Here is a 13,471-nt window from a genome sequence, read left to right as displayed (position 1 = left end):
CCATTAAGCCGCTTTTTTTAATGCAGCAATATTCCCAATATGTGCTGCTTCTGCTGTGTGAATAGTTTTGTTATTTAGACCAGGATTTTATACAGAAAGTTTGCAGTTGATAAAGCTTTAATAGCAAATTGATTTTTAAAAAATAAAGGAAATTGAAATGTTAAGCTAAAAGTTAAGAATAAACGGTCCAATTATATCAAAGCTTAAAAGTAATGAGAAATAAGCAAAATAAATTGACAAACCAAGAAATGTGAAATTTAAAGCTAAAAGTGGTGAGTAGTTCAATGAAAAAAATAGATAAAAGAAATGACTAAAAGTAATGCGTGGTTGACTCAAACTAATAAATAAATGATTGACATAGCTAACAGTTATGAGAGGAAGCGAAAACTAACAGATGAAGGGTTTAATTGTTTGCTAACATGCTAATGAGTGGTTAGCAAACGGATAAATGGCTGATATAGCTAAAAGTAAAGGTTGAAATGGTTAGCTTAAACTAAGAGATAGACGGTTGAAATGCATAACAGAAATAAATTGAGGTTTTAAATGAAACTGTTCTACACTAAAGTAAAGTATTAATATGTGGAAGCGGTTTAAAATGACAACGTTTATGGATAAATGGGCAAAATGGATAGCTTAAAGTTAGAACTACAAGGCGAAGTAGCCAAAACATCAGTAACATTAACATACAGCTTGATAAATGGTATAATATCTGTCATTATCAGTGTCATTGAAGAGTTCATACTTCATCTAACGAGCCTTTACAGGAATTAAAGACAAACAACAAAATACAGTGGCATACTTTTTAATTGCCCTTAGCTTCATTTATAGTCACTGTTTGTTGGTTAGAGGTTAAAAATAGTGTATGAAATGCACCTCGTGGTAAGAGCGTTTCAATAGCGACATCTGGTGGCGTGATTGCCACATAACTGAATTAAACTGAAAACTTTCTTTACCTTCTCCTGATGTAAATAAAATGTATTTCTTCTCAATCTGTAGTTTTTTTTAAGTTTCGTTAGTAAACTGAAAAAATGTAGAATAATGTATTTATAATATGGGAGATGGGAGTGCTGTCAGATTTGACCTCTTAGCTAATTTGTTATTTTACAGTGGTAGCAGGTAGTCCTCGTGGCGTCACCACCACGTGACTTGAGTTGGCTACCTTTAGGAATGTTACAGCCCATACACCTAAAGTTTATTGTGTTTTATGGGGGCTGTTTCTTTTCCCCGAGGCATGGGAGAAGCCCGGGGCCCAAGTCAACACATGTAAAGGAGGAAAAGCTCTTTTTTAAATGAGCCTCGATTAACTCCCAACATGGGTCGACTACAGCACTTGGCTCTGGATCTGCATTTGAATGGGAGGCAGCGCCGTAAAGCTAATGCGTAAACACCCCTTATCACAATACCATTATGCGTGGTTTGGTAGGTAAATCTTTACCTACTCTGCTGAGAATATTGTTTGTTGTTCAAGATTTGTGGAGGTAAATGTTAGTTTGAGGACTTTACAGGCTCGCCAACTGTTTATGCGCTGTGCTGCGGGCCCGAGGAGAGGCTTACTGGAGGTTTCTGTGGGAGAAGAAGGGAGCCAGACAGGCGACGCTGTCTTGGCCTCAGGGCAGAGGCAGGGAGCGAGCAGGCGAGCCAATGAGAAGGAGACATCCACTCCCCTCTGTCCTGCCCGGCTTGGCTCAGCTCGGCGCGCCCTGTAATTACGAGCTCTAGCTGGGTTGGGCGCCACCACGGTGGACAGCCCGGCTGCTGCGTCAAGGGAGTTTGGGAACGCCAGCTCCAGACGGTGAGGACTTCTGAACCCTTCAGGTTTACAGTTTAGAGCAAAAAAGAAACCCCCCAAACGAGCCGGGAAATGAACGGGCAATCCTCACCTGTCTTCGAGGAAAAGAAACCTCCCCTCCCCGTGATTGGGAGCTCCATCTCGGCCACCAAAGACTCCCCAACCCTGCCGGAGTCTTCATCCACAGACATGGGCTTCTACAGCGGGCAGAGTGCGCTCCACGGCGCGCAGGATTTCTACCAGGCGCAGCAGTCGTACTCTGCTCAGCACATGAACCCGTACGCGTACCACCATTATAACCTGAACGGGATGGGTCCAGGCGGTGCGTACCCCGTTGGCAAGGCAGAATACCCATACCCCCATGCGGCATACAGAGAGCACGGTGCCTTCAGCAGGGAGGTGCAGTCATCGCTGCAGGACGCGGGTAAGTTAAACACAATATGAAAAGTTAACTTCCTTGCAGAAAGGGCTATATTTGAACTGGCACAAAAGATAAATGATTATATATTCATTTTGAATCAATTTAGTGAAGAAACAAATCCATCCTACACGTAGCTCTCCATCTTTGTCCAAGAACGAGAAAAGCCACACTGACCACCTGAGAATGATGTATGGCAAGTGCTCACGTCAAGCCATTTAAACCCGATAATTGCGCGTGACGTTTACGCACGGGAAAGCGAGGTTCATTTTAATTATTTGCATTGGATTCTTAACATTGCTTTGTTTATATATGTTGGATTCTTGAATTTCTGAATCCTCATTATTAGAGAAGTAACTATACATATATATGTGTATGTATATATGTGTGTGTGTGTGTGTGTGTGTGTGTGTATATATATATATATATATATATATCCAGTCAATATGGGGTGTTAGAGTTTCTCTTGCTGAAAGGTCACAGAAGAAAATGTTCATTTTCTTTGGAAGAACTCACAAAAATAACAACAGGAAAAAGATTTTATCATCAGTTTAGCAGCCCCTTGGTTTTACATGCCACATGCGCAATGACACAGGTTGAAGTAGCATTTTTATACTTAAGGTATTCATCAACTTTGCAGTGTGATGTCACAAGTGTCCAGATAAACTGACATTATGACTCAAAGTTTAAGAGAGAGGTGGGGGCTCAGACCAGATCAGAGTGGCGCTCACTCACTTAGTTATGGTTTTGCGTTTCACTTTCTCATTGCTGATCACTGTTGCTTGTTTATAAAACCGTCCTTGAACTTCTCTCAGATATTTTTTATGACAAGGAAATTGGCAAGAAAACGGCATAAAGGCCTTTGGATATAGGCCATGGCCTAGTTCTAACCAGCAACTTTTAAACTTCACTTACTTTCAGACTCTTTCATAAAATTAAATCTGGTTTAAGTGCACTTAATTGGTGACCTTAGCAATCTGTGCTCACAAAAAATCAGTGATCCTATAAACTTGTGTATAAAAAGGTGAAATTCCTTTCTTTAAAATCAGAAGCTCCTTTTAGAGTAATGCCATGAAGTCACTCCTGAATCAATACACAGATTCTACAGCAACATTAAAGAAACATAAAAGACGACATTTTAGCCTCATTTTGGCTCCTTAAATTTAACCTAAGTTCCCCAACACTACAATTTTTTTGTCTCTGTTTTTTCAGCGTGGATTGTGTGCGCGCAAACTTTAGAGGAAAAACAAACTCGACTGACTGGTGTTCTGTTTTTGAAATTCCAGTTGGGAGTTGACTCCTGGAAATGGCCCCAGGGGACTTTGGCCCTCAGCCACGCACATCAGGTGTCACGGCACGTCAGTCAGCGTTGCCCTTTGAATCATTCAACGGGGACGGCTCCTTATCATGCCAAGGCCCGCAGACACACCCTCATAGATAAATCGATACATAAACCAATAATTGAATCAATACACAAATAGGTGATGGATTGTATTTATTGATAAATATTAAATAACTAATAATAAATTAATTGTCCAAATGAGATTTGTTAAATAATATGAGTAAATTCATTAAACAGATTAATGATACAAATTGCATATAAACCACCAACCAAGTTCTATATGTCCATCTTAATATATGTTGATAAAATGTAATGTGTTTATTTCTAAAAGTAGACAAAAAAAATCGGATACAGGAATAACAGCACAAAGAAGGAGTGATGTATACAAGCGGGCCTCCGGGCTACATGAAAAGCACCTATAAATCTCTGTCTCCCTCCCCGGCTGTGGGAGACACTCAGACCAAAATTATAAGTTCACAGCGCTGGCGGAATTTCTTTGAAACTTCGGGGTTGTAGCAGCAGTGGCCATTTCCTTGGGACAACGTATCTGCACAAACTGCCCTGTGAAGACAAAACACAAGAGGCTTTTATTGTTGGAAGAAAAACACTATCTGAGAAATATACAAATAAGGGTTTAGTTACATTTTAGAAAAAGACACAGACAGACAATAGAAGTGAAAAGGGTCATTAAAAAGCTTTGTGCTGTTTCCTCCAACAGTGAAAGAGGAGCCACTTGTGGAGGTCCGGATGGTCAACGGGAAGCCCAAGAAGGTGCGAAAGCCACGGACCATCTACTCCAGCTACCAGTTGGCCGTCCTGCAGAGGAGGTTCCAGTCGGCACAGTACCTGGCTCTGCCGGAGCGAGCCGAGCTGGCCGCACAGCTGGGCCTCACACAGACACAGGTAAATGGACTTTTCTAGTTTTCAGACCACTTTAAGCACTTTTACACTAGATGCCACATGACCTTTTCACACCCAGTCCCAATATGCCTACCAGAATCTAACAAACAGAGAGAGAAATAAAATGCAGTGCAGGAGAGTAAGAGAAGAAAAGTCACCTCTTTGCTGATTTTGTCCTGTACATGCTTGAGTGGTGTATTTTAACAAAAAAATCTCATCCTGCTTCTTTAACAGTCATATGTATCACTCACTTTAAATATTTGCCCAGAAATATGTAAACAAAGGCAGCGTGCAGTTAATCGCTTCGTCTGACTCCTACTCGCCGGCAGCAGTTTCAGGCATTAAAAATAACTATATAGAAATAATCAATCTTGTCACTGATGGTCTGGTCTGCTTTTGTAGGTCATATAAAGGCATCAGAATTAATTTCAGTCTGTTTGATAACCAGTGAAAAACTCCTCACAGGAGCTTTAATGTTTTATTTTCAAGTTTAGGCCCAGTAGGTCAATAAATGATAAGAATAAATTATACATTTTTGAGTAAGAAGATTTAAAACTATAAGCAGTTGAACTGTATTGTGAAGCAGCTGAACTGGCTTCAAGAGAGTAAGTAAATATTCTACAAAATTGGGGGGAAAAAACACCAGGGGAAATGAATGTTCATTAAAAGCTGTTGAAGTGTCTATGTATGTAATATTTGAGAATTGATAACAATCAAAATGTCAGTTGAAGTGCTGAGGCCGAGAGCCGAAATTTCAGTTGAAGTGTGACATGCTGAGGAGGTGATGCCATGAATTAAACATCCTTGAACATTCGACATAAAGGACACAAGGACGCACCCTCAGCTTAACTATTTAAATAAGGAGTACAATACAACACAACACAACACAACACAACACAAAGAGACACAGAGGGTTATCCTCGACTGCACTGTGACTCGCTACTGTCAAGTCAGTCTGGTTTATACAGTCGTTTTCCTCGCGTCAAAATGATTTACCACGACATTATTTATCTTCGCTCGAGTGATGAAAGACAAAACTTGCGGGACAGGTTGTTTAATGTTGGCTGCTGCAATGCATTTTCAATATTATGTTTGAGCTACATTCACAGGCTTCATGAAAACAAAGGCAAGACTACAATACCATGCGATATGAAACATGATTTGACTCTGTCATCTCTGTCAGTCTGTGTAATGTTTATATATCATTAAAATGACATGTAACAGAGCTATAAATAACCTATGATAATCCCTCTGCGAGACGAAATAGTTCTTAGTGTCTTTTGCTACATTGAATTAAAAATGAGCCTACTTGCCTTGTTTAATACTAGATATTGTAATTCCTTTTTTGTATTTATTTTGTAATTTATTTATTGAGACAAAGATCTTAGCAGACAATTAACATTTTTTTTCTTTTGGGAACAGCCATTCAGAAGTTTTAGTGAAAGATTAGATTAAGTAAAAAGTGCCCCAACAGAAAGGATAAACATTGTTCCTCCAATTTGATAGCTAATAAGTAGCTAAAGCAAGCTAACAGAAAGAAATAAAGACGTATATTCACACATTGAACAGTTACAGAGCAACATAAATATTCATTTAGAGTAATTTTTTTTGGCAACCTGATGAATGTTAGACCAATACTCCCTCTCTTTTATCTGTTTTTAGTCTCCACCATACCCTGTGGAAGATATCTCCTTCTATAAATGCTAAAGGCTAATAGCTAGCTTAGCCTTGCCTGCTCTTTTGTGCTGCTCAGGTAGCGTAGGCAGAGTCTTTCCACTGAAAATAGCTGCCTGCTGCTGGCAAGAAGGTACAAACAAAAAATACCAAAACAATGAGCCAAAAAAAGACAGTAAAAAAGCTAAAAATAGCAGTGCTGTAGCTTTAAAGCTAAGGTCCGTAATATGAAGCGAGTTCAACCTTCCCAGGCTATCTTTTCCAGAGAGTTACTATGAGGAAATTTACATTAAAGGGGCGTTGTAAGGAGCATTCGACCAATAAGTAACAAGTCTGCCGTTAGCAGAGTGGCCTGTTTTACAAAATTAGAAGGAACCATATCATTCAACAATTATGAAAAGTTAAACACATAATCCAGGCTAAACCAACACAGCTGCATGTGCCAAAGAAGAAGAAGGCAAATAATCAAACATGATGTGGATGCGTAAACTAATGCTGATAATGTCCCTGCCTCCTTGTTAGGGCACAACAGACCCGACTATAATTAAATTAAATTATTACTTCAATGTTTTCTTATGGTGTGTATATGGTGTCTTCATGAATATATTTCATATGAAAATTCATACAGGAAAGCTCAGGTGTTTTGTCTGCTTCTGAAAACTCTTGTGCTCCTCCCTCTCACGGTCCAAGCTCCGGGATTGAGAGAATTTATTGGCCAGTTGGCAATACTTGCTCAGGAGGAGGTTAGGTGTGTAGCATAACACATGTTGGTGATTTACACTGGTAAGAAGTGAACCACCTTTGTATTAAAGCGCCTGTGAGGAGTTTTTCGCTGGTTATTAAACAGACTGAAATTAATTCTGATTACTCTATACGACCTACAAAAGCAAACCAGACCATCAGCGACAAGATTGATTATTTCTATAGAGTTCTTTTTAATGCCAGCCGAAGTGATTAACTGCACGCTGCTTTTGTTTACATTTTTTAGGGCAGAGATTTGAAGTGAGTGATCAAATGACTGTTAGGATCACGCAGGATGAGTTTTTTTTGTTAAAAATAACCACTTAAGCATGTACAGGACAAATTCTGCAAAGAGATAAGAGGTACGGCTTTGTCCACAGGGGGCGCCAAAATCAACACAAACCTAAAGTTCCTAACAGGAGCTTTAACAATGGATTTAAAGAACCACTTTTTAAGTGGTCAGTTGTATAAACATACCCACAAATAAAAGCACTCTATCTGCCCCCCCCCCTCTGAAGATTGCTTTAGTGTTTTTCAGCACATTATTTAGGTTTTATGGTTCGCTTTTCTGTTTTGGAAAACTTTTACATAAGTTCCTGCTCGCTTAACGATTTCATTTACAGCATATGCAGGCAGATGTTTTCAGTGGAAAGAAACTTATCGTGGTGGAAACCAAACCAGAGCTAAAAAAAAAGTGTGAATGTTGGAAAATCAATTAGTATAGCTTATATTTTTCCAATTCTTTAATTTCTTTAAGTTGCCTGAACACTTGATGCTCTCCCCTCCAGGTCAAAATTTGGTTCCAGAACCGTCGTTCCAAGTTTAAGAAGCTGTACAAGAACGGAGAGTTTCCACTCGGGGATATTCCTCTCGAACACAGTCCCGACGCCAGTGACTCCATGGCCTGCAACTCTCCTCCTTCCCCAGCTGTGTGGGAGAACAGCAACAATAACAACAACAGCAGCAGCAACGGCAACAACGCAAACAGCAGCAGTAGCAGCAGCAACAATAGTGCAATGATAGATCCTACCAGCAGGGGACAGGGTCACTTTCAACCTCCAGTTGAATCCACGCCTGCCTGCATGGGGGAGTTCACACACCAGAACTGGTACCAGCAGCAGGGTGCACATTTAGGTCTGCAACAGTCGGGCCCGTCGCACCACACGCCATCAGCAGCAGCGTCAGGCGCACAGAGTCTGGGAGCCGTCTACTGAAACATGGACTCAGTTTGAATGCGCTTTATGCATGATTTGGAGCTCTGTTGTGACCAGAAAGTGGGACAAAGATCTCATTCACGAGTCGTGACTATAAACCCTGAACAAACATATTGTTAAACAGGCTTCTCCACAGTAAATGTGGACTGAACACAAGGGCTGTCCTTAGTTACCCTGTTCTCAAATCTGGAGTTTATAATGTGGGTTTTGCAGAGCTCAGACCGATACTGACATTTTAATTTGAAATGACTCACAACGACTAATATTTAGTGTATTTCATATTTTAAATATGAAAACTTTTATGCCAAAAAACAAACATCATTTCATCGGAAGAGCATTTTCACTCGGAAAATGAATACTACTGAAAGTCTTCCATTAAAGTCCACCTTACCAGCATTGGACATTCACAGGTATGAAGGGCTTTAAATGAACAGGAAACTGGATGGTTTGATGCTGCTGTGGTCAAATGGACAAATCCATGGTCTATAATAGTAACACAGGTGCGGTGGGTGATTCAGTGGATGATTTACTTCTGAAGCTCCAGCACATTTTACCCGTTGATATATATTTTTTGTCAAAGGGGGTTTTATTGTTTTTTTATAACACACACACAGAGCAAATAAAATAAGAGTTTGTTGTATTGCCTTAAGTGATGTCACTTGAGTCCATGTCGGTTGGGGCTGACGACTACAGATTTTTTTTGGCTCTTGCCTTTATTAGATAGGACAGCTGAAGAGAGACAGGAAACATGGGGAGCAGAGAGTGGGGGATGTAATGCACCAAATGATCGGCATACGAACCTGCGATCAGTGCGACGAGGAACGTAGCCTCTGTAAATGGGGCGCCTGCTCTACCAACCGAGCCAAACCTGCGCCCCGACGACTACAGTTTTGTGTGTGTGTGAAAAATCTGTGTTGCTGGAAATCAAAAAAAGTGTCAACATACCAGACCTTTGTAGCTCACTACTCATCTGTGTAGCTATATCAGCTGCTTCTAGCATGACACATGGATATGTCCAACCGAACTGTCAGCAGTTGAGTTAAGTTGTGTGTAATGTAGGCACCAGGTTTTCCAAAGGAATAATGATGGAAGTGTGATATATGTGGTTCTTCTGCATTCGTTTTTATTGTTCTGCAGTGTTGGATTTAGTGTCTCAATTGCAGAGTTGGGGGACTTGAGAGGGACACGTTCTAATAGAGAAGGGAAAAAAAATAAAAGCAGAGGCAGAGATCTCCCATAATGCTACTAAGTAGTGTCTTTCATTAGACCCGCCTTGCTTGAAAAATACCTACAACTCAACCAAGAGAATCCTAATGACATCACTATGACATATTCCGTGCATGTTCTCAAGGTGTGTTCAGACCGATGACTGTATATATAGATGGACGACACGTCTCCATCTGCTCCCATTGTACAAAATTGATGCCAAAATAGCCCCCGTGATAGGGGCTGCCATCTTGTGCTGGTGATGTCATTTGGAGCCAGAGTTGTGCAGTAGAGATCAGCGGGTGGCGCCAACGTAGCCACTTCCGCTAACCAAAACACACACTTAAATCCCACATCCCGCAGAGATCCCGCACGTCGGCGTGTTTAACAGCCAAACAGCTTCTTGTGTTGGTCTGAAGCAGATGTTCACAGATATGGAAAGTTCTACTCTACTCTACTAATCAGGAACAGATCGGCTGCAGGAGCCGTATTTGTCAACAGAGCTGTCAATCATCCTTTTTACAGCAACAATTAAAAATACACTTGGACGTAAATCAGCATGATAAGAACTAACTATAATGACGCAAACCATGTTGGAGAAAAATTTATTTGACGTGTGTTTTGATTTTATAGTTTGACTCATGTCCCATACTTTAACATGGAGGAGGCGGGCTTTATGACCTACACTGCAGCCAGTCAACAGGGGGCGCTCAAACTGTTTTGGCTTCACTTTTAGAGAGCTGTCAAGTCGTCCATCTTTTTTTACAATCTATGGTTCAGACCAAAAGTGAGGAAACATTTCGCCCAACGCAAGTTCATACTAATTAAGACAAATTCACACAAGACAATGCAGATCATCTTAATACATGAATCTACATAATCACGTAACAATTTAACCAATCAAAAGAAGTTTACTTTGGGTTCATACGGCTGTAGTGAGCAAGCTAGCAGCTGACGTGTGACTTGCTAGTTGAAGTGAAACTCCCAACCACAGGTGATCGCAGCTGAAACAGTTTCTGTTTGAGAAATCCTGCTAGAAAGCCTAGCCTGATCTAGTTAACAAGTCATTAAACGGGGCACTGGTCAGCATTAAGTAGCACAAGTGACACAGTCAATCCAGACACAGTCCAAGAAATCAACCGAGCTGTGTGCGTGTCAGAATAATGTCATGAACGCAGATTTAAGCGTGTTTGATTTACAGACATATGTAAAAGGGTGAATCATTGCAGGTTGTGTTTAACCAAAGCAAATCAACACAAATAATCTCTTTGACAATCTCTTTAATTCGCTGCCCTTGTTGTCTGTACACACCATCAGACTTGACAATAGCTCAAGCGGAGCCTTTGAAGATAACTTTATTATCATGGGTAAACTTTTGGAGTGGGCCCTTTAAGTCCTGCTCACAAATACTAAGGACCTGAACTCTTAAAAATACTGATAAGGAGCAGAAGTGATGAATTGGTGCTAAAGCATTTAAAAGTAAGTTATATATACTATAAAGTCATGAGCTGATGTTTAATTTATATTGTCAACTGTAGATGAATAGTGGCACACACCACTTTGTGCTTAAGGAGCTTTTTTTGTCAGAAAATGAGTAAAAAATAAATGTCTATATTTGAATCAGCTTCTCGTGTGTTTTTTTCTGCATGTATCAAATGTGTGAATGCAAACACTCACATACGCACACATACGCACAAAAGGTGTTGAAAGTGTGCTGACGGTGCTTTCTTTGTGTTCCTGTCAGAGTGAGTCAGACAACAGATACAGGTTGCACCCATCTACGTATTACACACACACACACACACACACACACACACACACACAGACAGTGCGTGTAAAGAAGGTTGTGGGAGGTGACAGTGTAGCAGACACTCTGGAGTCTCTGGATACTAATAACACACCTCTAACACAGAGAGACGGGTGTACACTGCTTTCATGTGGCACACAGTTGGAAAGGGGAGGAGAGACGTTCGTGTTTGTGTGTGAGTGTGTGTGCGTGTGTGTGTTTGTGTCTGTGTTTGTGTGTGACAAACAAGCTGCTCTCAAACATCCATCCAACAGTTTATCCAACAAATAAACGGAAGCAAAGATAAAGGAAAAAGACTTTCAAACAATGGTGCACATGCTCACTTTATTTCCAAGAATTAGAAGTCTTGCATCAGTTTAGTAAACATGAATGAGGTTGTTAGCTTAGCTTAGCATAAGGTGGAAATTGAAATAGTGGAAAACTACAAGTTTAGCTCTGCAGGAAGGTAACAAAACCTGTCTACAGTGATGAGAGAAATATCTATGTTCTCCTCGACCTTAAATTCACCATGCATGTGGCCTAGAAATAAGTATACCAGCATCTTTAAATATATCACATTGTATGTCGTTTGTTTAACGCACAGAAACAGAAAGTTGTGACTTTTGAGGAATTATCTGTTGCTATTTCCCAAACAGACCAAACTGCCAAGCACTGTCTGCGCCACGTATCCCAATATCAAACAAGGATGCTAAATGGGGTTAAGTACAGGTTGGTGTTGCCAAGCCGGGCATCCTCTTTGGGATCCTGTGATAGGCACACACCCAGCAAATGTTTTCCTGCAAACAGTTTTATGAGACCACAATTAGGTGACTATGTTAGCAACATGTTAGCTTTTTCACACAAACACATGCGTAGTTCATTGTGTTGCAGTGTATAGTTTAGTTTAGCATGGATGGTCTGTGCTGCTGATTTTTAAGTAGACCATATTTAACAAAAGCAAAAGTATTTAATTAATTGTATTTTAATTTAATTTATGCTTTTCATACATGTATTTATAGGTTTGAATTTGGAGGGCAGAAAAAATAGATGAGAACTGACCGACCTTCACAGGCTCAAAACGACATACCCAAAACTCTCATGGGAAATGGGTAAACCCTGGGAAATGTGTTTCAACATCAGAAAAGCATAAATATATATTTGGCAGAGACGTTACAGACCAAACCCCATGCAAGCTAAAGGGTGGTGAGACTGGAATGTGTTCAGTCCAAAGAATGACCCTACAAATCTGTGGTAATCAAAATTGATGTTTTACTGCTAAAACGTTGATCATACACTTGAAGTCGAGCTTAATGCCCTGTCATCTTTGTCCACCTTGGACTCGCTGGTGCTGTGGCTCAACATTTTTAGTTTAACTCCTGTAATCTCATCTGTTCTACGGTTACTAACAAGGGAACAGGCTGTAAATTTAGAAACAAAGCCAACTCCACCACCTGCCTAATATGGTGTAGGTCCCCCTTTTGCCGCCAACACAGCCTTGACCCGTTGAGGCATGGACGCCACTAGACCTCTGAAGGTGTGCTGAGGTATCTGGCACCAAATCTAGCAGCATCCTGTATGTTGCAAGTTGTGGCCTCCATGGATTGGACTTGTTTGTCCAGCACATCCCACAGATGCTCGACTGGATTGAGATCTGGGGATATTGGACGCCAAGTCAACACCTTGATCTCGTTGTCGTGTTCCTCAAACCATTCCTGAACCATTTCTGCAGTGTGGCAGGGCGCATTATCCTGCTGAGAGAGGCCACTGCCATTCAGTAATACTATTTCCATGAAGGGGTGTACTTGGTCTGCAACGATTTTATGGTAGGTGATACGTGTCTACATAACATAGATGTAGACACGTGTCTAAGTAACATCCAAATGAATGGCAGGACCCAAGGTTTCCCAGCAGAACAAAGCATCACACTGCTTTTGCTGGCTCGCCTTCTTCCCATAGTACATCCTGGTGCCATGCCTTCCCCAGATAAGCCACGCACACGCACCCGGCCCTCCACATGATGAAGAAAACGTGATTCATCAGACCAGGCCACCTTCTTCCATTACTCCGTGGTCCAGTTCTGACGCTCACGTGCCCATTGTAGGCATTTTCGCCGGTGGACAGGGGTCATCATGGGCACCTTGACCCGTCTGAACCTACACTGACCCATACGCAACAAACTGCGATGCACTTTGTGTTCTGACACCTTTCTATCAGAACCAGCATCTACTTTATTGACATTTGAGCTACACTAGCTCTCATGTTGGATCGGACCACATGGGCCGGCCTTTGCTTCCCACACGCATCAATGAGCCTTGGCCACCCATGTCCCTGTCGCCATTCACCAGTTTCCTTCCCTGGACCACTGATTGGTGTAGGATTCACACAAACTGCTTTTGTTTCT

The 13,471-nt window shown here is 41.1% G+C and overlaps 1 protein-coding gene across 1 annotated transcript; it reads left to right on the top strand.

Annotated features, from left to right (window-relative positions):
* The first annotated feature begins 1,772 nt into the window (after positions 1–1,772).
* LOC138602808 (homeobox protein Dlx3b-like) lies at positions 1,773–10,873 on the top strand. The gene is made up of 3 exons (XM_069674383.1): positions 1,773–2,213; positions 4,268–4,452; positions 7,653–10,873. Exons 1-3 carry the CDS (start codon positions 1,862–1,864, stop codon positions 8,076–8,078), a joined length of 963 nt encoding a protein of 320 aa, XP_069530484.1. The 5' UTR covers positions 1,773–1,861; the 3' UTR covers positions 8,079–10,873.
* Positions 10,874–13,471: the final 2,598 nt, after the last annotated feature.

Source organism: Semicossyphus pulcher, unplaced genomic scaffold (assembly GCF_022749685.1).
Source record: "Semicossyphus pulcher isolate SPU_LCO1_2020_fin unplaced genomic scaffold, fSemPul1.0.p SCAF_23, whole genome shotgun sequence".
NCBI lineage: Eukaryota > Metazoa > Chordata > Actinopteri > Labriformes > Labridae > Semicossyphus > Semicossyphus pulcher.
The sequence above is the reverse complement of the archived record's forward strand: the minus strand, read 5'-3'. Positions and strand labels throughout refer to the sequence as shown.